The 25,145-nt window shown below is 42.0% G+C and overlaps 1 protein-coding gene, 1 long non-coding RNA gene and 2 other non-coding genes across 12 annotated transcripts; 1 reads left to right on the top strand and 3 right to left on the bottom strand.

The window, feature by feature from the left end:
* The first annotated feature begins 9,233 nt into the window (after positions 1–9,233).
* On the top strand, positions 9,234–22,196 carry fbf1 (Fas binding factor 1). 9 transcript variants are annotated; one of them, XM_028599976.1, is made up of 33 exons: positions 9,234–9,534; positions 9,662–9,783; positions 9,987–10,017; positions 10,617–10,664; positions 10,768–10,813; positions 10,888–10,957; positions 11,044–11,094; positions 11,207–11,348; positions 11,473–11,553; positions 11,672–11,722; positions 12,249–12,392; positions 12,491–12,623; positions 12,924–13,078; positions 13,176–13,269; positions 13,739–14,200; positions 14,292–14,357; positions 14,443–14,513; positions 15,613–15,789; positions 15,904–15,944; positions 16,028–16,075; positions 16,167–16,298; positions 16,425–16,525; positions 16,716–16,922; positions 17,291–17,398; positions 17,620–17,759; positions 17,898–18,016; positions 19,154–19,276; positions 19,358–19,534; positions 19,667–19,843; positions 19,920–20,057; positions 20,188–20,287; positions 20,392–20,522; positions 22,047–22,196. In XM_028599976.1, exons 2-33 carry the CDS (start codon positions 9,781–9,783, stop codon positions 22,128–22,130), a joined length of 3,651 nt encoding a protein of 1,216 aa, XP_028455777.1. In that variant the 5' UTR covers positions 9,234–9,534; positions 9,662–9,780; the 3' UTR covers positions 22,131–22,196. The 9 variants fall into 9 exon arrangements, with proteins under 9 accessions (XP_028455777.1, XP_028455779.1, XP_028455780.1 ...); XM_028599978.1 differs by having other exon boundaries at positions 9,234–9,783; positions 10,888–10,930; XM_028599979.1 differs by having other exon boundaries at positions 9,234–9,783; positions 12,294–12,392.
* On the bottom strand, positions 21,104–23,786 carry LOC114569865 (uncharacterized). Its single transcript, XR_003694432.1, has 5 exons — positions 23,660–23,786; positions 22,975–23,303; positions 22,735–22,793; positions 22,485–22,545; positions 21,104–22,303 (listed from the first exon to the last, which is right to left on the bottom strand). It is a non-coding gene; the product is annotated as an uncharacterized LOC114569865 (long non-coding RNA).
* LOC114570436 (small nucleolar RNA R38) lies at positions 22,390–22,459 on the bottom strand. Its single transcript, XR_003694512.1, has one exon. It is a non-coding gene; the product is annotated as a small nucleolar RNA R38 (small nucleolar RNA).
* On the bottom strand, positions 22,619–22,692 carry LOC114570438 (small nucleolar RNA SNORD49). Its single transcript, XR_003694514.1, has one exon. It is a non-coding gene; the product is annotated as a small nucleolar RNA SNORD49 (small nucleolar RNA).
* Positions 23,787–25,145: the final 1,359 nt, after the last annotated feature.

Raw genomic sequence — 25,145 nt, 5'->3', positions numbered from 1 at the left:
AGAATAGAGACTAAATGGCACTCGACTAAATGATGTAAAATGCACGATAAGGAAAAGAAAATGCATTGTGGTAGTACGCAAAATTACTTAAGAAACTGTGTTATTTATACGCCATTTGGTGATACCAGGCTGCTAGGCCTACTGCTCCTTTATTCTCTGCTGAGTCAGCAGTGCTAAGTATAAGCTGCTGATAGTCCCTATTTATATCCCCATTCATCCCACTATCTCTCTTTTCATTATATATTTTAGGAACACTGCACTCGGCCAACGGTGAATTAGTTTTATCCAGATAAGGTAATGTGATTGGTATCTGTTAATCCTTTCTGTAAACCTATGTTGTAAAGTGCCAGCCAATTTAAGCAGGCCCTCTTAAAAATGCTGCCCTTTCTTAAGAACAACAAAAAAGACAATATCAATGTGGTTAATGTGGCCTGCTGTGTTGACGGCATGGTGATGAGGTGGGTTGTTTTTGGAATAGAAACACAGCATGCTCTGTTTACCTCCTATTCCTGCCTTGATCCTGGCTAATCCTCTGGGCTAATCTCCCCAATCATGACGGAGAGCCAAGAGGAATGGAATTGTCAGATTGTCACACCACAAACTGCCTTTTACTATTGAAACCTTTCAATGGGAGGAGAAGTCTCAGTGCTCTAAACCACCATCTGTTCCAAGGCAGGAGATCCTTGGAGGTAGGACCATGTGTACCACGATGGTGGTCCTGACCACCATCGCTCTCATCCTGAGGCAGAGATTCTCCAGCAAAATCAAACCGTAAGTACTGATCGTGAGCTCTTGTGGTTTTTAGCAGACAGGCACTAAAGAATAGTGGTCATTAGAAAATCTGTCTGTTTTCAATTGTGAAAGAGAAATAAGAGACTCCTTCCTTGTTTCCAGTGCCTGACAAAGAAATGACAAAAAGCATTAAATACTTCATAAAATAAATACACATCAAATACTTTCATCCATACAACAAATATGAACACACACAAACACTGGAAGTGCATGTGTGTTTATGTGTGGGCGAGTGAGGGAGAGACTTATCTGCATTATTGATTTGAAATCCCTCCGGTGATTATTCTAGGGTTTGCCTTGAGCAACAGTGTGCGGAGTAAGTGGCTCCATACATGACAACAGTGTATTCCAGGGTTGTTTTTTTTAATGGAGAGATGAATTCAAAGGAAAGCATCAGAGCTCTCGAGTTCATGGCTGCTAATTGACTCAAAGTGCAATCTCCTCATCCCCCCCGGCCCTGCTCAACCACTCACACAGCAATGGCAAACAATACCAGGATGCTACAGCAGCACGGCAACAGCTAGCTTGCACAATTATGAGCTAAGAAACAGCAAGCCATATAATTGGGATCCTTTACCAAACTGTTTCTAGATAAGTGCGTTCAAGAAGACACTTGGATGATTAATATAGAGGATTTAATATTGAGTATTATCTTCTGTATCACAGGCAGAAAGAGCCCATTGAGAAAGACGTGCCATACATGAAGAGCAATGGAGCGGCAGAAACCCACAAATGACAACAGTGAGCATCACAAGGTAAGGACACACAAATAATCAAGTCAATAAAAACCGACTGAGGAACTGTACTATACGGCTTCATGGGGCCTTAAAGGGATACTCCCGTGATTTTAATATTGCACTTCCAAGCAGCAGAGGTCGTATCCTGACATTTTGTGCCTTATGTTTGTCCAAACATTCTGGCACTTACAATTCTATTCATCTATAGATGCAACTTGATAGCCTGTTTCATTAGTGTCCCCGGTCTGGTAAGCACCCATATCCTCAAAACTCCGGTTTGTAAAACAGGCATTTTAGTGCCACTTTTTTTTATTAGGTCCCAGAGTTTCCTATAATTTCCTAAAAAAAGAAAACAAGGAACTTTCAGTTAATTAACTGCAGTGAATTGTTAGTTACCTATAGAACATTTTAATCAATGTAAAGATGGTCAGCTGAACATGTACAATTTAAGTTATATGAAGAATAAAGTTAAAATTAACAATCAATTGATACAGACTTGGTTTTGAATGGAGCATTAATCGCTGAATGGAGCATTTGAAGGAAATACCATTGGCAATTAACACCTGCTTTAGACAATTTATTCAACTTAAACAACACTATCAGAGCCTTGGGACTATTTACATCCTATTTTTTATAGTTATTTCCAGAAGACTTACTCAGGATTTTTTAGGAATTGGTGGATCTTTAAAATAAAGCCTTACTGCTTGGAGTCCAATGCTGAGATAATCCCATCCCCAGACAAAACCCCAATACGTTCAATTACTATCTGTTTTAGGGACACACATCATACATTAATAACACTGAACACTGGGATTGGACGTAGATTGTGAGGCAACGTTGATGTAATTCTGTTTGTTTTTTAAGGGATTATTTTTTGTGGCATTTCTGCTTTTGTTTTAGTATATAGTGATAGAGACAGACAGGAAAGGCAAGGGAGAGAGATGCTGCGGTAAGGACTCAGCCTTAACGGTACGCTCCCGGGGCGCCCCGTTGATTTACTGTAATTCTTTGGGATATTGGGCTGAGGTGAGATAACCATATCATTTTCTCTGACTCAGATTATACAACTGTTTTCATAGGCTGAGTGCTTCTCCTGATGACGTGTATAAACTGAAAGTCATGTGTAAAATCAGTGGAATACTGCTTTAAGAATATAAACATTGCACTTCACCTTGAACACAACTCATTTGAGTCTAGCAGTGTTGGTATTTTTGTCAGTATTTTAGCAAAATAATTGGGCTAATGCTAAATTTGATCAAACCAGTTTTGTAATAAAATGTTATTTGATTAAGTTGTGAATTCAAAATAAAATTGTGCATATAAACAGAGAATCTCAGAGACAGGAAAACGCGTGTGTGTGTGTGTGTGCGTGCGTGCGTGTGCGTGCGTGCGTGGCGTTAGGGGAGGTTTACAGAAAGTGCTCCAGACAAGGGGATAAAGGGGAGAAAGTGGAGCAGTGGTGCATGTTACAAAGGCACAGATGCATAAAGAGCTAAGATGCTTGCCCCACATTGAGCGTTTAAGTATTCACGGCTACACTGCTAATGCTAAATGATTCAGAGGCACACCAACAATCCATCATCTCTTTGGAGGGCTATTATAAATACATTACCTCCCTACAACAAAAACCTTAATGCAGCTAAAAGATCTTAATATGAAGTAATAAACTATTTGAACATTGTAGCCTATCTACTGGATGTTTTGTGTAGATCACAGGACTTTAATGTGTCATCTTTCACTGGCTATCTGAATCATTTTTATGGAGGAAGTGTTGATTCATTCTTTGATGAATGCTTATTTCCCTACATCCCTTGTGCTCCACCTCCCCTGCAGACATGATCAGGCCATCATCTCAAGATTGGTGAGCATCAGGTGAGCTCTGTCATTTGTTAATATTTAACCCCTAGAACAGTGGTTCTCAACCTTTTTTGTGCCAGCGCCCCCCCATCCATTATCCAGTTCCCTAACGCCCCCCATCAAATATTATGTAGGCTAAATGCCCCGAATATTAATGATTATGCCCTAATATAGGCCTATTATTGTTGTTACTATTGTTATCAAAAATAATCAAAACATCAAATCATTGAATGACAAACAACACATGTATTAGTTTCCCAGGTATCAAAAACGCCATGTGAATAGAAATTATATATATTTACAGGTTTAAAAAAAAATGCAACCATTTGACATTCCAATTAAATAACAGCAGCCAATCAGAACGACTAGATATGTAACATTCAAACTATAAATAGGTATTATCAAAAGGCCTGCTGCATGGTGTGAACCTCAGCACCTTTATAAGATGACTATAATTTGAATGTCCTTTTTTGTTTGTGAAGTGACCTTGGGTGTCATGAAATGCGCTTTAAATAAAATGTATTATGCTTATTATTATTATTATTATTATTATTACAAACACTAACAGTAGCCAATCAGAAACAGCTAGCAATTTAACATTCAAATCTATTTTTCATTCAAATCTAAAATCGAATTGTTCCAACGGAAAACAAGCTGGCACTTATCAAGGGGTAAAAGCAGGATTACACACACACACACACACACACACACACACACACACACACACACACACACACACACACACACACACACACACACACACACACACACACACACACACAGAAAAGTATTTTGGTGATGACAAACGACTGGAAGAACGACACCTACTGCCGAATGGAAATAAGTTTACAACCTTTGAAAGTTAGTGAGAGCCGTTTTTTAATGCTTTTATGCGTTTTTAATTGCGAGTAAATAGCAGAAAAAAACGTTTGGAGAAAACGCCCCACATCGCGCTGTGTTTTGTGGAGGTGTGAAAGTCCCGTACAGTAAACAGAGACATCACTTCCTCTATCGCTTCCATAAGAAAGTTTTAAAACCCCAAACACAAGCCCTGAACTAGCCGGGAGTTTATGGAACAGCTAAATGTTTGCCAAACAACAAAGCACAGTCAATATCTCTCGCACTTCTCTTTTCTTTCTCTCTTTCTCCGTGAAATGAAGCTGCATTCAGGTACAGTAGGAAACGTTGTGTTTAATAAACCATCTGACGAAAAACTGTTACTGTGAAATATAAAGTCTACTTGTGCTACATTGGGGGAGGGGTTAAAGAATACAACAGGACGTCGCGGCGATTGCTTTTTTTTTCTTATCTGAACGCAGCTTCACGTAGTAACTACAGAGCTCATTTAAGACGATGCTGTGATGTCCCGTTTCAATGAAGGCAGCACGGAGCTGCGCCAAACAAAGCTGACAGAAGCACAGAGAAGTTAGGATACCCGTCTCGTCCAGTCGCAGTGCTATAAACTGGCAGCTTTTAATGTTGCAGAATACTTATTCTTTAGTAGTTTAAGTGTAAACATGTATTGTTATTGTGAATCTTTGGTTTAAACTAGCTTTCAAACAAACGCCCCCCCAAGGGCACCTCAACGCCCCCCTTTCCAAAATACCTGCACAATCCGTTCTGCGCATGCGCAAGATGATAATACCGTTTTACGACCTGCCCGATCGCGATATTACGAATCCCACTATGGCCACGCCAAGACCCGCCCTTCAATAGCGTTCACACACTACTATTGGCCAGGCGTCCATGCTTAGGTCCTATCCCCTGACCAATCCCCTAACCCTAACCTTAACAACTCGAGGGGAAATGCCTAACCCCAACCAATCGAGCTGCTTCGTAGGGCGGGTCTTGGCGTGGCCAAAGTTTTTTTTTTTTTTTTTTTTTTTTTTTTGAATTCCACAAATATTTTTTCTTTTTAAAAGCCACATGGAGGACTTTGCTCTTGTAATGCAAGATGATCACTTACTCAAAATATTAATTTTCTATGTTCAATGTAAATAAAAACAATAAAAACTCTGTTATCCATACATCATTACTATTCACATCATTCATCATGCCATATTTAAAAGATGTAATCAAAAATATATTAGTGTAAACCTTGGCAATGTAACCGTAATCAAAATAATCAAATTACACATTTTTTCAAATGTTATCAGAGCTGGTTATAGTTACATAGTTTTTGTAATCTTATTTTTTAATCCAAATTACATGTAATCCGTTACCCAACTCATACACACGTGTGTGTGTGTGTGTGTGTGTGTGTGTGTGTGTGTGTGTGTGTGTGTGTGTGTGTGTGTGTGTGTGTGTGTGTGTGTGTGTGTGTGTGTGTGTGTGTGTGTGTGTGTGCGCGCGCGTCCGTCAGAATGTTTGTGTAGTTGAGTGTATCAAGGAATTACAAAAGCTAAACTGTCGATACTGTCTATGGTCGATACCATGGTCGATACCTTCTTATATACTGTCTATGATCAATGCGGTACGCAAAATTACGAATCCCACTAAAGCCACGCCAAGACCCGCCCCACGAAGCAGCTCGATTGGTTGGGGTTAGGCATTTCACCTCGAGTGGTTAAGGTTAAGGTTAGGGTTAGGGTTAGGGGATTGGTCAGGGGATAGGACCTGTACATGTAAGCATGGACGCCTGGCCAATAGTAGTGTATGAACGCTATTGAAGGGCGGGTCTTGGCGTGGCCATGGCGTGGCCATAGTGGGATTCGTAATTTTGCTGCCCGATCTGTTCCACGCTAGCCTCCACCCAAGCTAACGTTAGTTTAGCTAACAGCTAATTCGGCTAACTGCTAGCCGACAAATAACGCATGCGCAGAATAACGCATGCAGATCGTGCAGGCAGAACGGACAGCTAGATTCAGTCTAAAATAACGTCAAGTCAAACATAATGGGAAAAGCAGGCTACAGCAAAATTAAGACTTTACAGTAACAATAAAGATAAGTATTGAGTGATTGTATTTTAAATGAGCACAAGTAAAGTAGAACTGACGTAACAGCTGTTATATATGTTAACGTTTGTTTTGAAGTTTTATTTTGAGGGTCTTTTAAAAGTTTACATGCTGTCTCAGCTACCGGTTAGCCGAATTAGCTGTTAGCTAAACTAACGTTAGCTTAACTATGGAGGCTGACGGACGGCAGACCGCTACAATCAGCTAGCGGTTAGCCAAATGAACTGTTAGCTAAAGTAACGTTAGCTTCCCAGTGGAGGCTAACGGCAGACCGCTATAATCACCTAGCGGTCCGCCCGAATTAGCTATTAGCTAAACTAACGTTAGCTTCCCGGTGGAGGCTAGTGTGGGAACAGATCGGGTAGTGTCGTAAATCATGCGCAGAACGGATTGTGCAGTTGGGGGCGTTCATCTTCTGAACGCCCCCTGGGGGGCGGTACCGCCCCCGTTGAGAAACACTGCCCTAGAATGAACCAGAAATCAAATGTGTATTTACTTTACAACTTTCAAAGCTATCAACCCTGATTTGTTGTGCTGTTTGTTATCATTGGCCTTATTTCCCCGGATACTACAGGAAAGGTTCCCTATAGTATAATATAAGTTTGTTGTTTTCTCTCATTGGTCAGATTTATCTGCACACACAGCTCACGCCAAGACTCCCACCAGGATTTTGAAATAAAAACAACGAAGCCTGTTTTGATCATCCTATTTGTCCTGCAGATTCTCTCATCACTGGAACAGGACACAGCAACTGAGTGAACTCCAGTTTGGAAAATGAAGCCTGACATATGCTGCTTATTCGTCATGAAAAACTGAATTTACAATACTGTCATTTCAAAGTTGGTTATATGATCAGGTCTACAAAGTGACAAAACATGTTATGTGCCTCTGCATAAAAACAAGCAGTAATCATTTTGTTTGATTTCATGTTTTGCCTGCTTTTAAAAAAAATAAAAATGTAATGAACTGTTTTAAATGTATGTATGAGGAGAGGATAAGCTTTGACTGTATGCATCTTAAAGATTCTCTTCTCTTAAGATCTCATAAGTGACCTGATTTCTTCTGAAAAGGGGCTAAAGTCATGTGTTGTATTGTAAATGGCAGGTACGTCCATTCTGTTAATCCCTTAAAGGTTTATGTTCTCACGGGAGAATCTCAAGGCTTACATAAAGTAGTGGAATGGCATGTATGTGCTGTTGTGTACTTCTGAATGCCAATGAAGATTGTCTCTCGCATGCACAAAGAATAACTGTGCTGAATTTGCTGGTGATTTATGTAAAAGCCATACATCTTCTAATAATAACATCAGTGAAGCATTTATTTTTCTTGCCCACTTCATTCGTCTGAGTTTGAAATGGCCAGTTTCATTTCTTGACAATTCATATTTGGTTGCATACAGCTTTATTATCATCCTGTGCTGTAAACTATGTATTTTGCCTCCAAAGAGTAAAACAATTATTTGACATTGCATATGATATGTAGGCTGACATTACAGTAAACGGTGTTCTCCTTCAAAGTATACATTCATTTTGCCTGCACACTTTGCTTCACAATCAATTGTCATCTCTTAAAACACAATTATTATTTTGTCCGTCATTTCTGCAATCAAGTAAAAGGGTCAATTTCATGCTTTAAGGTATTCAATGCACTCTGAAAAAAACAGCTTTAATATTGATATTATAGAGCATGAAACAACAAACCCTCCATCATCAGTTATCTACAAAATAAATCAATATATTCTTGCATGCATGGCAAGGCTTTTTAAACAAAGGTTGTCTACTTGTTCACCGTGTTAATGGAACAAAGCTCTGTTTTGACAGAATGATCAATGATGCTGGCATGCATGTCTAATCCCAACTCTGACACGCCTGAAAAAGGCTGAAGACTCATGAGGAATTGTGTAAACCTAACTTTGAGCAATGGGCTTGCTGGTTATCTGCTGATTAAGAGTGCAACATCAGGCCTAGACCTCACTGAATTAAACATAGGCTTCATAAGATAAATTATTCAGCTCTTCAGTTTTGTTGTAACTGATTTGCTCTGACTAATTATTTTAAGCTCTGGCGCCACCTGGTGGTAAATCCGTTTGATAGATTTCACCAAGTAAGCAAGTTAAAGATGTCAAAGCAAGTCCAAAACAAGCAACTTCATAATTTCAACGCATCCTAAAACAAACACATTTTCTGAAACATATGTTTCCTTAACGCAGCGGTTTGCAACCGGTGACTCCTGTCTGTGCATGTGGCTCTTTGGCCCATGGATGTCCTGTGGCTCCCTGTGGCTTTGACAAAAAGTTCTATATGGAAATGAAGGCTATTTCGTTTATATTTAGGCTATCATTATTGAAGGCCTAAAGTGATTATTACGTTCTCCATTTAGGCTTTATAACATTTTAGTCAACTAAAATGTACGTCTAAAGTCCGGCGCCTTATAGGCTATCCTCTAAAATTGGCCGGACCTCGACAGTGATCTTGAGTTTCCATAGACTAGCTATGAATTACAAATCCACAAAACCTATTAATATTGAAAATCATGTCCAGAGAAACACAGTGCAAATGCTGAAAATCATCTGGCTGGGGATGAGAGAAAAAGAAATTTGAGAAAGCAGAGCAAATGTAGGCCCTAAGAAATGTAACGTTAGCTATCAAACGGTCAAAAGCCAAACAGCACTATATTAATGAACGCTCATTTATACCTATGAGTTGGCCTAATGTTGATAGGATAATTTAGACTTGAATAGACTGTGTTACCTAGACTGTATGTGGGGGGCGCCATGGCTGCCTATTTTCATAGGAAAGGGTGCTGACCCATTGACATATATAAAAGGCTGACCCCTGCCTTAAAGGGTAGGCTAAAACTACTCCACCCACAATACACTGCGGACTGTAAACAGGAAGCGTGTGTCTCGCGCCGGTTAGTGTCGGTCTTATGGTATGGCTCTGTGGTACGTTACTGCTGCAGTGTAGTAATCCCTCAAACATGACCCTTGTGATTTTCCTTTTGCTGTGTGTACAGCACAAATCTATAACTTTGTAAAGATAAGCATACGGTTAGTATTAGAAGACTGAATTAGCGTAGGTTTGCAATATGGCTAGCTAACGAGCAGCCTTGTCGTTAACGTTGTGTAGCAACGGTGTTCCTTCAGGTTCGTTTCAATGTTAACTTAACGGCGTCGTAACTTCGTTAACGTTACTGTAAGTAAAAGGGGCGACTTTAAAATGCTAAACAACTAACTTAAAGCATGAACCAGTACGACGTGTAACCATATTAACTAATGTTAACTACAAGCGTGTGTTTTTTATTGAACGCTCATCGATGTAGCTACTTAACAGACAGGTTACCAATGGAGACAGGAGACGCCTAATCAGATTTAGCTTGCTAAATCAGGTTAGCTAGCTAACTTGCTACACTCAATTGAACGCTACAAGGAGAGATTCAACATGGTGAGTCAAACTGGTTCCAGTTTCAACGTTATCACGATATATGGGTTATGGTTAACTGGATTCTTAAACAAGTTAAATCACTTTGCATGTTTTCAATTGCTTAACTCTTTGCAGTGGACCAAGGAGTTAGCTAGTTACACTACTGTAGGTTAATCTAATCCAGCTGTAAAATAAGTCATTATATATTTTACTGTCATTTACAGGCTACAAAGTTGAAGAGCAAACCATCCAAAAGTAAGGTCCTCACGTGTTATTTGAATGCTGTACCCCGTAGTTTCACTTACTAGATTGTTATTGTAGCAGATATTAGAGCTGGGTGATATGGAGAAAATCAAATATCACGATATTTTTGACCAAATATCTCAGAGACAATATTGTAGTGTTGACTATTGGTGCGTTCACAAAATATTTACACAATGAGATTTTTGATCAGCAATGTGGATATGATGACTAAGTGGGTAAAGGCAAATAATAGAACAGTTACCAGTCTGATAAGTTCAGAAAATGACATCACTTTACTGTAATGCAGCTTTTCAAACCAGTAAAAGACAAGTTATGCCATATTACGATATCCAAAATCTAAGACGATATCTAGTCTCATATCACAATATCGATATAATATGGATATATTGCCCAGCTCTAGCAGATATACAGAAATAAATTCACAACCAAGAACTTTGACATATAGAATAACATAAAAACAGTATACAGCCAAAACATAATCAGAGCTGGTGGCAGTATAATCAGAATGCAGCATAAATGTCATGCCATCTTAAAGTGTAATAAGCTGAAGAGTCTCAAGCTTGTGTAAAAACCCTTACGGTTTTCCCAAGGTTCATTCAGAGATGAAGATTTGCTCGACAGCTTATTTGATGATAAAAGTAAGTGAGCAGTTCTAAACCCAGTGACAGTATTATCATTATTTAGTATTATTGTGAGAGTTTTGTGCATTATATTGTTTTCTTTCAACATTGTACTCACCAGAACTCCCAGTAAGGGGGAAAGCAACTCGCCGTGGACTACTGAATCGGTAGGTTGGAGGAATCCAAGAGTTACAATCAATTATAAAAATGAAAGTGACTTACAATTTTTTTTTTTCTCCAGCACTTCTGCCACAGATAACATCTTCAGTATGCTAGCAGAGGAGGTAAAAAGGGATGGTGGGGACACTGAGGTATGTAGACCGAGATGTTAAAAGATACATGTAAACGTTTACTTTTTTTATTGTCTCTTTGTTGTTTTTTTTCTTTTCTGTCCAAGGACTCTGATGTCTCAGCAGCTGATCCCAATGACATACTGAAGAACATGAAGGTAGGTCATTATAAACTGGGGAAATGCAGAGACAAAGTTCAGCTTTGTAGTCGTCTGTACATGGTCTCAGGTCTACTGACAGTGTCTATTGTTTTTCTGTATCCTTGTCCAGGATATGGATGATATGGATGCTGACCTTTTTGCATCAAAGAAAAAGCCCAGTTCGGCTCCTGCACAAACAAAGCCGTTTGGCATTGAAGGGCCAAAGAAAGACTCGTCCACGTTAGAAAGCAAAGTAAAACCAGAGGGAGCAGGTAATCCAGTGCAGTGTTCTTGCATAAATTATTTTCTTATTATTAGCTACACTTTATTGCCAGCTTTGAAGTTGGCATTAATAGCAGCAATTAGAGAGAGCCTTGTCTTCTCCTCTTCACTCAGATGAACCCAGCACAGGAGGGAGGAAGCTTAACTCTGCACCTTCGTCTACATCACATAAGTACAAGAAGTACAGCTTCTCTGGTGTGTGAGCCTCCCTGTCCCATCCATCTCTTAACACTGAGCCCTTACTGTATATAACCCAGCAGTCACTTACTGATAGCGTTGCCTTGTTTTTCTCAAAACTGCTGCATTCATTTAGACAGTGGTGATGAGGATGATGAAGGTCTTGGTCAGACACCTTACGATAAAGGTACATTAGTGCACGTATGTTACGCAAATGTACAAATCTGAGTAGTGAGATAGCTATCCAGTCAATGTTTTACCATTTAGTGAGTTACAGATTCGTTGGTACACCTGTTCAATTTCATGCAATCGAATGCAACAGCCCTCCAATAAATCCTGTTTGTTGAGCTAACTGCCTTGTGTTAAAAGGTGTTTCTAATATTTTGTCCACCCCTGTTTACACACGTAAGGGGGACAGTATATAAAAAAATGCCCCTCAGTGAATGGAATCCAATAAAACACCAAATATAGTATCGTATTGGTGCAAACAGGTATACTTAATAAACTGTTAACTCAGTGTATAATCATAGACTATATGCTCATACTTTAAATATATTTGAAACCTATGTGTACATTGTCGTATGCAATATTTAAAAAAAAAAAACTATCATAAGTCTATGCATATTTGATGTCTCTTTATCATTTAGTGCTTTACAGACTGGTGTCCATAAAATGTGTAAAGATTATTATTATTATTAGTATTTCTGCTGCAGATCTAGACGATCCCTTGGCTGATCTACTTGATGACTTGCTTCCAGATGAAACCAAGCCCGAACCTAAATCTAGCATACAGCAGGCCAAACCTGAAAAATCGGTGTCGTCTCCTTTAGCATCTCCTATCCTAAAGATTGAATCATGTGAGCCTTTAATTATCCGCAATTCTTAGTTTTCAAACTTTAATCAAACAGTCTATTAAGTTCTGTTTGTGTGTGTGTGTATATTCTTTGTTCATCAGCTAAGGCAGCAAAAAAACGAAGTGATGTTACGTTTGATGACGATAAAGATGACCTCATGGATGCACTCGGATTTGACAGTGATAAAAGCAATCCCAAGAAAAAAGAGACTGTGCTTTGGTCCAACAAGGGAAGGTAACAGCTTTGTTCTCGCTCTCTCTCTCTCTCAATCTTATTGTTGTCCTTATTTATAGCTCATGGTGATAAATAATTTCAGCTTTCGTGCTTTGGGATGCCACTAAAAACAAAGCCAGGCTTTGACGATGTTTTACAAAGCATCATCTTTCAGCTTCAGGCATATCAATTCTTTCCTAATTTGGTTTGCCTTCACTTCTGCTTTTTGATGCGGTTGCAAAAATGACTAACTTTTCCTGTCTTCTCTTGTATCTTAACATGGTCTCTTTCACCATTCCCTCTTGTTGTATGTTCTCTCAGGAGTGAGACCCCTCAGAGACCTCGTACTAAACTCGATGAGATTCTGGAGAGTTTGACTTCACCTCGTCTTCTGGAGCGACCTCCGACGGGCGAGAGGAAGGACCAGCCTCAGTCTCAAGAGAAGCAGCAACACGAGAAGACCTTCAGTGTGAAAGGTAATAGAGCACCCTGGACGTCTGCTCTCATAATGTATGAGCAAGTACTGTTTTAAAAGGAACATATTTGAAGACTAATTTTGTTCCTATTGATCAGAACCACTTCTAGAAGATGACCTCACATTTGGCTCCTATCAGCCCACGCTGGGATCCACGCCCGAGGGGCGCCAGTCCCGCAGACCGTCTGTCAGGTGTGTGTGTGTGCGTGTGTGTGTGTGTGTGTTCCACAGTTGGCTTTTGTGTCTGTCATGGTAAACTTAGTCTATATCCACGACTTTCCATTTCCGGGATTACTCCAGTGCCACAGGACATTCCGCCGGATGCATGTAATTTCGCCGATGTCCGTTACCTTCCACTTTCTTTGTGTTTTTAAACTCTGGTGGATTTCTGAGGACTGTGGTTAACTGCTCCTCAGATCTGTCGCACGACTAAAACAACTTTTGAACGCACACATGTTCCATCAAAACAAGTTCCTTCCCGAGGCTATTTTGCAGTGGCTCCGTGCGGAGTTTAGCATTGCCCGTGACATTTGTGATTGGTTTAAAGAAATGCCAATAAACCAGAGCACGTTTTTCTCCCATCCCAAGAATGCTGTGTGGACTAGCAAGACCCTGACTATGGTAAACTGAACACTACATTTTGTTTTCTTCTCATCATCAGATTTTCTACAGATGAGGTCAATCCCTCTACCCCAGAGAAAAAACCAAAACCCACCACCCCCACAAGGCACCGCAACTCAGCTGACTGGCTAGGCCTCAAGACGAAAGACGACCACGCCTTTTCAGAGGGTGATGCCAAAGGGACTTCAACAGAGTCTCCAAAGGCTCCTTCCTCTCCTTTATTAGAGAGGAGACCCTCCATGACTGCTAGTCATGCCACGTCTGCTGCAAAAATGCCAGCAGACACCCCTGCCTTAACTGAAAATATCACCAAACAAACCAAGGCAGAGATCTCTAAAAGCCAGCAGAAAGAAGAGGAGGAGGAGGAGCATGGCGATGATTGGTTAGCAGGAGCCTTGAGCAGGAAGAAGGCTATGTCAGTGTCAAACTCTGAGGCAAAAACTACCAAGCAGGAAAACTTTTTAGCCCTGGGGGAAGAAATGAATCTGGAGTCGACAGTTAGGTACAACAACAAAAAAGAAATACAGTGACACATACGATGACAGAAGACGTTTGTTTCTCAGTACTGAATGATAACTTGCTCTTGTTTTCAGTAAACAAGTCACTTCACAATCTCCCAGGGGCAGAGAGGACACTCTTACATCTGTCAAGGAAACTAGGTAAGATATTTGTTGTGTAAAACCAATAAACACATGAGATGTTTTTTTGGTGCTATTTTTATCGTTCTTCTTTTGTTTTGTGCAGCAGCACTTTTCTTGGTCAGCCCAGCCCCACTGCTCACTCCACTCCTGTCAGAGAGACGAGGACCAAGCAAGGTATTTATCCAAATAACTACTCTTCACTTACATGTATATACTGTGGCAACCCAGGGGACTTGAGGCAAGATTCACAATAGAAATAGACTGTGGGCCCTATCGTGCACCCGGCGCAGAGCCTGCAAAGCTGCAGTTTAAAACCGACCCAGTTTTCAATTTCCCGTCCAGCGCCCCACACACACACACACACACACACACACACACACACACACACACACACACACACACACACACACACACACACACACACAGGGAAGCACAGCATTACACAAACATGCAAAAGATTACAAATAAAAACATTACGGTCCACCATCATAATAGCAATGTGCCAAGGTACAAACGCGCCTGGCTTTTAAAGGGAATGGGAGATGACACTGATTGGTTTATTGCATGTTACGCCGAAAACGCACCTATTAATTAATGAAGACACTAAGTACAACCCTTTTGAACCATGCAACCGGCGCACAGACCCTTTTTTCCGCCGTCAAACTACCAAAAGTGGATTTGGACACGCCCTAAACACACGTGCGCTTCACGCCATGCGCTTAGATCGTTAAAATAGGGTCCTCAGAGTCAGTTAGCTTTAAACATAAAGTTTCTTACGAAAAAAAAATATTCAAGGAAAAGATTAGTGGGTCAAACTTTAACAGAGGATCCTTCCTGTCCGGAGTCCTTTGGCCTTCTTGTAGTCTTCTCTTAAAACAGACTGTTGTGTAGGGTTAGAGCAGGGAGAGAGAGAGGTCAGTCCTTTTTCCCGGCCGATGTCTCCTTCCCAGGCTCTTACCAAAAGCCAGAGCGGTGTTGCCTGCTTGGTCCTTTGTTCCCAAGTCTCATTTTATTCACTTACAAGAGCCACATCTGAGACATCATTCTGCCTGGTATCACATCACGCTCCTAATCATTTACATATTGTGCTCCTCCTCTCGTACAGATTCCATTCCCCCTTGCCCCTCAACTCCACCGCAGTCCCCTTCTTTAGTCACAGACTATACAGCCACCACCCAGCCTCACCCCCCCCCCACCTTAACATCCTCCTCAGCAACCGCTCCCTGTGTTAACGTAGACCTCGGACAAACTCTAAATTTGTCTCATCCCTCAGATTGCCCTCCTCAACTTACTGGTCCTTTGCCAGTCCATGCTGCTAGCATTAGCCCCACCCAGCCTCAGTCCCAACCTCATCACCTACCATCCAATAATGGATCCGGGGTGCAAAGAGGGCTCAGTCAGCTGCAGTTGATCAACCCTATCTCTACTATACCGCCTGGCTCAATGTGGTGTAGGTAATTTTGGGGAAATATGTAGTCGTTTTAGATACAGTATTCACTATTTGCTTTATGTCTAATGTGAGCAGGTCAATATGATCATTACTCACGGTTGTTTTCTTTTCCAGCCGTTCCACAGCTAAATGCATCAACTGCTGTCCAACAACAGGTATGCATGCTTTTTTGTAATAAGGTTGTCATAATTTGGGTGATCATATTTTTTTTTAAATCCTTTCCATATCTTCTGAAAAGGTGACACTTTCAGCAGACAGTCTGCAGCAGCTGCTTCTACAACAGCAGGTTAGGAACATCAAAGTCACCACTTCATTTAATGTGTAAGAACACATTTATCGCCTGGTTCGTGTTTGACTTGATTACTCTTCTCCTAAAGATGATGCAGTCCCAGCTGCTGTGTCTCGGGGGTGTTGTGGATCCAGGGGTCCTGCAGAGACTCAAAGAGAGAGAGCAGCAACCTGGAGATTATCCAGTTTTACAGGCTCGCATCATCCAACTGGAGGGACAGGTACATTAATGCTCTTGTAGTGATGAGAGGGAAACGAACAATAACCTTTCCTGTGGCCCCAAATTCCCTTCCTATGTTACCTCTATGTACATGCACAGCCTGAAACTCTTGTGTGTTATTGTCCAGGTGAAGACATTGCAGCTGGAGCGAGAGCAAAGCCAAATGTTGCTAGAGAGTGTCCAGCAGCGGCATAAACAGGATATGGAACTCATGGAGAACACACACAAGTAGTTTATTCCTCAACCACATACACCCACTCTGTGTTTTAGCACACACACACACACACGTTGCAATTAATGTGCATCGCCTGTTTACATGTTTACCATATATTATGCATAATTCCCTGCACTTCAAGCAGCTTATGTGTGTCTGTATGCTTAGAGCAGATGCTGTACGTATATTTCTGTGCATGTCCAGGGCTCGTGTGAAGCTGCTTGAGGAATCGGCAGCCCAGAGGGAGACACAGGCGCGGCAGGAGTGTGAAGACCTAATGGAACGTCTGGCCACTGTAACACGATCAGCTGAGCAGGAACGCTCTGAGCTGCAGACCCAGTACCAGCACAAACTGGCCATGGCCCAGCAAGACAGAGACCGCGAGGTGGAAAGACTCAGAGATTTGCAGAGGTACACCAGGGAAGCCTTTTCTATAGTAACAGCATGGTTTGATAACAATAGCAAGTACTGTATAATGACATTTATTCAACGGTTATCATGTCCTGACTGAAGTCATCGAAACCTACACAAATGAGTAAAGACAGGATGAAAAAAAAAAAAAAAAGTTCCATAGGCAACACAAGACAAGACGAAACATAGCCATGACTAAATATAGTCTGGAACGTGGAGCGAAAGACCTGCTCTGGGTTGTACTCAACTAAATTGTTCATACAGTATAACTCTGCAAGTCCCAGGATTAACATATTATATTTTATACTGAATAAATGACCTATAAGTTTACCATATATTTTGTGTATTTGTCCTTCTTTGCCGTCAAGGAAATCTGTCTTGGAGATGAAGAAAGACCACGAGGACCAGGTCCAGAGGTTGAAGAAATTAAAGGACGAGGAGATTGATGCAGTTACAAGCGCAACATCTCAGACCAGGTAAGATGTTATCAAAAGAAAAGCTGTTCCCATTTTCAATTAAACTACTCCTGTAAATACTAGTAGTATGTGCGGTTTATGTTTTTGTGTGGGAAATACCAGTTTCAGTGTGGATATTTCTATGACACACAGTATGTAGCAAGAGCAAAGGACTGCAGAATGTTTTTATTCTATTTTGGAAATTTAGTATGTCCGCGTTTCTTTTCTTTTTTGTTGTCCAGGTCTCTTACAGTGGTGATTGAGCAGATGGAGCAGTTCTCCTCTCGGCTGGGGGACATTTCTTCTCGGGTGGAGAGCACACATGAACACACGGCTCATGGCCTGGAGCAGGGGACACGGCACAGAGACGAGCAGCTTCGAAGTACCTCAGACACACACACACGCACATAAATGTGCAAACTTTGTACAAATAGGTCAAGATACGTGTTGTCAAATAGCATACTGTAGTTGGTATCACATTGCAAGAAGGTGAAGGTCATTCACTAAATGCCCGTTACAGTGATGAAGGACCGTCTGGCCCAGCAGCAGAAAGCCGTGGCGGAGGAGAGATCGTACTTCAAGGAAATCATTTCCAGGATGGACACACAGCTCAATGAGCAGCAGAGACAGCTCGAGAAGGTCAGGGCAAAATCGGTTTATTTGTAGTGTTCAGGTCGGCTAAAGTAACCCGCCTCCTTAAACAACAAAACACCGCTGCTAAAGGTTAACTCAGCCGGTAAGACTAATCCCCCTGTCTCCTTGTCCTACGTGTCACGTTTAACATGAGGATGAGACTAACTTGCCTGAGTGAGTGCAGGTTTTCCCTAATTCTGAAGGGGTTGTGGGCCCTCGGTATCCCCGGCAGTCGACAGCAAACAGCTTCCTCTTGAGCTGCTCCAGCATTGTCTCTCTCTGGACACAGCCAGCCCCAGCATTTTCACAGCATGTTCATTCAGGTTGTTTTAAAAAGGTGTATTTACAAAAGACTGGTTGTGGTCAGTCTTTGTCCCCGTGTTTTTCTTCAGCGTGTCTTTGTTGTAGTGTTGGTTCCGCTTCAGGCCCCTCCACCTCTGCTTCCTCAAACTCTTCCATGGATCTTCATCTCACCATCAATCTCCCACACACATGCGCATCTGGCTTATCAAGCCATGCACACACACGCCCCCTAATGTCACATGTCAGTATTACATGATCTGCGGCAAAACTGCGAAATGGGGCGCAGAGCAAAGAGGCAAAGCGCAGCGCCGGAACGTTCTGGAATTGGTTGCGGCTACTAAGTCAAAGTTGAAATAATTTGAACTTTAAGCGCAGCGCACAGCGGCAGTTATATATACAAAGTAACAGTTGCATAAGAAAAAAGGCTGAGTGCAAAGAATACAAAGAATATGCAATGGGCAGATGTAAAGTGCAGGATGAAGGTTAGTGTGAGTGTAGTGACTAGGGATGGGGTGCGGGGGGTTTAAGAGTCAGTGTCAGTGGGGGTCCGGGGGCCTTGTTGGTGAGGCTGACTGCCAGTTTGTGTCCGGTGATTGGCTACAATCTTTCCTGCCCGCCTCAGCATCCTGGATGCGTGCAGGTCATAGAGAGACGGCAGATTGCAGCCAATCACCTTCCCAGCAGAGCGGATGATACGCTACGCCATGTGTAGGCAACTTTTCAGTAGCATTAGTTTTGACCTAGCAGTACACCACAGGTGCATACAAACAAACAGATGCAATGAAGACTGATGCTTTTCCCCTTAAAGACTGACGATACCTTTTCTTTTGTATGCCTCAGGAGCGCTGGAAGATAACAGCAGAGCAGGCCAAGGCAGAATCAACCCAAAGAGGCCTTGAGGGAGAGCGACATGCCCTTAGTATGCAGATCAACATGGAAAGAGAGGAGCTGGAGAGAGCTAAGGTGAGCCTGGTGAACATCCACATGTATCTTGATTCTATGCGTCTCCCACTTACCTCTCCCATCTGTCTCTGTTCCCATCAGAGTGCACTACTGGAGGAGCAGAAGACAGTGATGCAGCACTGTGCAGAGGAGAGGAGGAAGCTGGCAGCTGAGTGGTCCCACTTCCACGCCATGGAGAAGCAAAGGCATGAGAGGGCTGAACGGGATATCAGCAGTCTCTTGGAGAAGAGAGAGGGCTCCATCATCAGTCTGGCACAGGTGATCCTCTTTTCAGTGTGACTATGTTAATGTCACTAAATATGATGGGATATATTCATAAAGTACATTTTGTTTAGCTTCTCTGGACCCCAAAGGACAAAATAAATGTAATTGTCCCTGTTTCTGTTGTAGGAACAAGCTGACTTAAAGCTTCACACTGCAGAGCTGAAACAAAAGGAGATGGCTGTGGCACAGGAGAGAGAGACTCTGGAAAGACTGAGAGAAGAACTGGACAGAGAGAAAGAGAGAATAAGCAGCACAGCCTTGAGACTCAAGACACGTGCCCAGGAGGTGGAGGCCTTTAGCAAGGTAGATTGACACCACACAGACCCCTACGTGTAGTAAACTGTCATATCTTAGTTTTGACTCACTATGCTCTTTGCAGCTCGCGGCAGAGAAGTTTGAGGAAGGAGAAGGAGCGTTGCAGGAGGCAAAACGCGTGGAGGCTGAGCACGAGGCAAGGCTCAGAAATATCCACTCCCAGACAGAGTGGCTAAGGCAGCAGGAACAACGAATCCTTCAGGTGCGTGTGTTACTTTACTGTAAGACCATTCTCTGTGATATTCTTCAGATTGGGCTTCTATTTTACAAAAAAATATGAACACTAAATAAGTGGTAACTGCGTGGTAGTACCTGAACACTTTTTATTACAGGAGCGAATGCGGTTAAGTCACCTGCAGAAGGACACAGAGAGGCTGCAACTAGACACGCCGATTACCTCTTTAGCACAAATGATTCCACCCACTTTACCAGGTGAGGTCAATTCTGGTAATTGACTTTCATTCAACAAGTAGTTACTCATACAAGTTAAAAAATAAACCCATTTAATAAGTATAACATTTTTTTTTAATCTGTAGATGCAGGTTCAGTGTTGCCAAACCCTGAGCTGTCATCGACCCTGAACATTCCCCCTCCTACTTCATTTGCCAACTCGCAGTCCATGGCTCTACAGGCTAGTCTGGCTCTGTGGAAGTACACTGCAGAAAAGGTAACCAATAGAAACACTTTGCCTAAGCATAAAGTCACTTAAGTACTAATAACGTCACATCTCCATTTTGTGTTTAAATAACTATTTGTATAGCACCTTTTCATACAATTAAATGCGGCTCAAAGTGCTTTACAGTGTGGTCTTAAAACAAAACACAAATTAAAAACTACATAAATGACACGTAAGAGAATGAAAAACGAAGGCATTATGCTAAAAGTAGAAAAAAGTGGCAGTAGAAAAAGAACTAAGAATGAACCACTAACTAAATGCCAGCCTTAATAGGTAGATCTTCAGTTGAGTTTTTAAAAGTCAGAGCTTGCGTTCTTTATATAACGGGGCAGGGTGTTTGTCTCAGAGCATAGAAGCTGAAAGCAGATTCTCCACTTGCTTTGTGGGCTGTCAGCATTAACGTGTTAATCACGATGCGATTAAGGGCCGGGCATAACGTGTTTTTTTTTTTTTGTTTTTTTTAAATTGCATTAATCGCATGCCGCCATTTATTAATTTATTTTCACTTCACGACTTCCTAGTAACACATCCTGCTGCTGCAGGCATGATGGAGCAAGACAGCAGCAACACAATTATGAATGGCCCTTTTTATTTTCTAAAACTCCCGGACGGGTTGAAAGCCACATGCACATCGTGTAAAGCCAAATTAAAATATCACCGAAGCACGTCAAGCTTGAGCCAACACCTACAAGCTAAGCATAGTACTACAGTTAACGTGACTCAGGTTGATGCTAGCAGGCTCAAGCAAAGCACTATTTTGGAGAGTGGTAGTTGCTGACCTGCAAAAAAATGACTACCACTCTTGCGAAATGGGTGGCCTGTACAACATGAAGAAAGCAGCCAAAATAGAACCGCTGTAAAGTGATGCAAGGTGATCACTGGACATCAGTAATTATAATTTGAGTTACTGCACACTATATTGACTCAAGATTTGAATGTGACTAGATTCACACTTTTTACAGTAAATACAAATCTTAAAATAAAGTTGTCACTTTCTATGCATTCATGATGAAGATACTCGTAAGAATAGTTTTCCATTGTTATGTAAACAGTTCTGAAATGCTGAGATTTTAATCATGCAATTAACTGTAGAACTTAAATTTTTTTGAAGTAGTTTGACAGCCCTAGATTTAGCTCATGTCCCAGTGGTTCTAAAACCTTTGCTGAATCCATCACACTATTGATAATAAAACCACTGCAAACAGTTAACTGCTCATGAGTTGTATTGATTTTGACTTCAGATTCCTTAAATTCCAAAGAACAGTTACTGTAAGTTTTTAAATTTGTCAATATAAAATTAATCTTCAACACCTTAACTTTGCTGTGACTGGGCGTTCCCAGGCCAGTGTGGGGATGATCTCTCTCCACCTAGTCCTGGGTCTTCTGAGGACTCACAGCTCAATACATTTCTAAACAGGCAAACTACTACATGTTAATCACACACAGATTAATTTAGCCAACTATGAAAAGGTAATTATTCTGTTACCTTCTGTTAATATTACTTTCTCTACACAGGACCGTGAATACCTCCGAGATGAGCAGATCTTTTTAGAGAATTTGAAGAAGAAATCTTACAAGTCTCCCTTCAACACAGATTGAACTAGTAAGATTTGTCACTTTGTGCCATAATGCTTGTTTTTATACATCTTATTAAACATGTTTCAGATCAAATGTGTTTATTTTTAATGCAAACAAATTACTGCATTCCATATACTGTGACAGACTTCTGAATCAATCCCAGACGGGTGTATCTGCTTAATCATCGATTTCATCTGCAAGTTAAGAAAAAAAGGAAATTAGAACATTTACACTAATGTAATACATACTACTATAGTTACTACAGTTTCTGTATCTGCAGTCAAGCCTCAGGTTACCATGAGTCCACACTTAAGTTCAGACAGGGATAACTTTTATCATCACTGGCTTGACTTTCATTATCAGCAGCAGTTTTACCTGTAGAACTTTTCTCAGCACCCATGGGTCTTCAAGGTCTTGCTCTGCAGATTGTTAAAACCTGTAGGAAAAAAGTTCACATCTGATCAAGTGTTCAGATTATGCACGCCAGAGGTAAAATGTTTGACAATATTTCTCAGAACAGCTATTGCAATCGTCAGTTATCGCATAAGACGGCACTTCCTATGCAGCAGTTTTCATCACTGAATCAGTGGCAACGTGGATCACAAGAAGCATTGGGGTTACACACCTTTTCACCAGGCCTCCTCATTTTCCATCAATGCCAAGTGGGACAGAAGAACCATGTTCCTGTAACAAGACATTTCATTAGTTATAGTTCCATCAGCAGTATGCGACTCCCACACAATCAGTCTGCAGATAGCTAGTCAGATACCATTGGTTTCCACAGTTTTTTCAGACAGGGATAACAAACTCATCATATACACTGCAGAAAGTCAGGAAGGATTACCACCACTTAAGCCAGTTTTACCTTTCATTACGATGAAAGACGTTGCACGTCCCCAGGCCCAGCCTCTACCGCCCCTAGTCCGGTCCTTCGAGGGCCCCTGGGCCTTCACGGCCACCAGTGTGGCAGCTCACCAGAGCCCAGTGGTTCATCCACGAGTGGTGGGCCCATAGGATGGAAGCACGTCGCTTGTGCTGTGCCCGGCGGGCTCCGTGTCAAACCCGGCTAACAGGGGCTCGCCGACGAGCCTTCCCTCTGGGCCTGGCTCCAGACGGGGGGAGCTTTTTGGGGGCTAGGTAGCTCTCCCTGACGATACGATGAAGTGAGCCGAATTCCACATCAGCCAAAGCTGCCTGTTAAGTTAAATATAAATCAAAACATTAACGTTAGATCCCTAATCAAAGGCATCAGGGCACGAGCCAAGGGAAGGCCACGTGTCCGTTTTAAATTAAACGATGCAACGCTTTCATGGTCATGTTACTTCACGCGCCTGAGGGGATTATATACCGGTCACGTTACGCCGATTGTCCAAAAATCACCTGCTTACATTCCCCTTTGTAACTTTCGCTCAACAGTCTTCTTACACGTGTTAGCCTAAACTTAGGATAGCTAGCAACTAGCCTAGCACGCTAGCACAATTCATATGGAACCGCATTCAGACTTCCACATAGGCCTACTTAAGTCTCATTAACTAATCATACAATATTACCTGTTCATGGCGGCTCATCTGCAGTTAACTCCATAATTAGATATAAATGCATCACATGTGAAAACCATAGACAGTATATGAAACGCCATGCTGGATCGTTCCGCATCTACCACGCTGCAAATGAAGGAGTGCAAGAGCGAAGATCTCGCGTGGAAACGCTTTTATATGTTGTAAACGTCACATCCCACGTGATTACTGGCTGGGCGTGGTAAAACTTCAACGTGTATTGAATGTGCTTGCAAAAAATATTAACAATAACTATTCCAAAATTGACTCTATACTAAGGTTTCTATATTTAACAATAAATATAGGCTATGCTTGTAAAACGTGTAGGCTAATAATAGAGGGGGATTTCATTTATGTCACAATATGAGATGCCAAGTCGTGGTCATACCTCTTCAGATTCACTATTTGAAATATTGCATAAATAAGGAATCAACTCTAAAAGATAATGTTGTTTTACAATTAAACTTTCAACTCAAGGCCCACTTACATGCTTTCAACCACATCTGCTATCTGCAAATGCAGAAAGCTCCAGAAAAGATAAGTGGACTTTGAGTTAAGATTTTTTTTTTTTATCATGGATGATCTTTCACGCCCATAATCTGTAGCCTATGTAATTAGAAATTAGATTATGGTCGTTATATTAAAATATTGTCATGTAGGCCTATCCTAGAAGAAGGAATGATTTGTGTTTGTCAAAAACATTTGGAATTTAAGACAATATAAGTTAATTGTATAGGCCTATTTGGTGAATTGTTCTCTACATAATAGGCTTAAGCAGATGTTTGAAATTGTTCAGATAGATGATCTGGTTTCCTCAGGAGCTCTTGGAGACAGGGCAGTCAGCTGCGCGCTCCTCCAGCTCCATCACTACCATTCCCCTTTCAGTCACTAGGGAGAGACTCTGAACTGGAAAGCTGCTGTTATCACACTCAAAGAGTCCCACAGCAGGCTGATAGGAGCACAGTCTGCACCGCACCGCCATCCACACACCGGCCTGCGGGACGCGTCGCTCTCTCCGCCCGGGATGGAGAAAGACGCCTCTGAACCGGACCCATCCCGCCAGCGGAACGGGGTCGTGGGCGTGCTGTACGGAGAGTTCACCGACATGCTCAACGACGGGGTCCGGTACTCGGTGAGCTTGACGGAGAGCGCTCTGACCGTCCAGAGGATCTCCTCATCACCCGGCCGGACTAAGGTGGTTTTTAACTTGACCGACTGTGTCGGCTGCCGGGCTTACAGAGGGCCGGACAGCGCGGACGTCGGCGCCTACTTTACAGCCTATTTCTACCCGTTCAAGAGGCGCTGGATGAGCGCCGGAGTGGCCCGGCAGAGAGTGGAGCAGTGCTTTCGGGTCGCGCTGGTCCAGGACCCGCTCGCCAACCTCCAGGAGGCGGAGAGGTGGGCTCGTGCCATCCGAGATGCCTCCGTGCTGCAGGCGCCCCGGAGAGACGGTGAGCACTGTGGGAAACATGGGCCACAT

Source organism: Perca flavescens, chromosome 15 (assembly GCF_004354835.1).
Source record: "Perca flavescens isolate YP-PL-M2 chromosome 15, PFLA_1.0, whole genome shotgun sequence".
NCBI classification, from domain to species: Eukaryota; Metazoa; Chordata; class Actinopteri; order Perciformes; family Percidae; genus Perca; species Perca flavescens.
The sequence above is the reverse complement of the archived record's forward strand: the minus strand, read 5'-3'. Positions and strand labels throughout refer to the sequence as shown.

Bases quoted from the DNA above. Each gene is read 5' to 3' on its own strand.
- fbf1 (XM_028599976.1), top strand. The intron at 14,514-15,612 runs GTATTTATCCAA...CTCATCCCTCAG, and splicing joins AGAGACGAGGACCAAGCAAG to ATTGCCCTCCTCAACTTACT. The intron at 20,523-22,046 runs GTAACCAATAGA...TTCTCTACACAG, and splicing joins GGAAGTACACTGCAGAAAAG to GACCGTGAATACCTCCGAGA.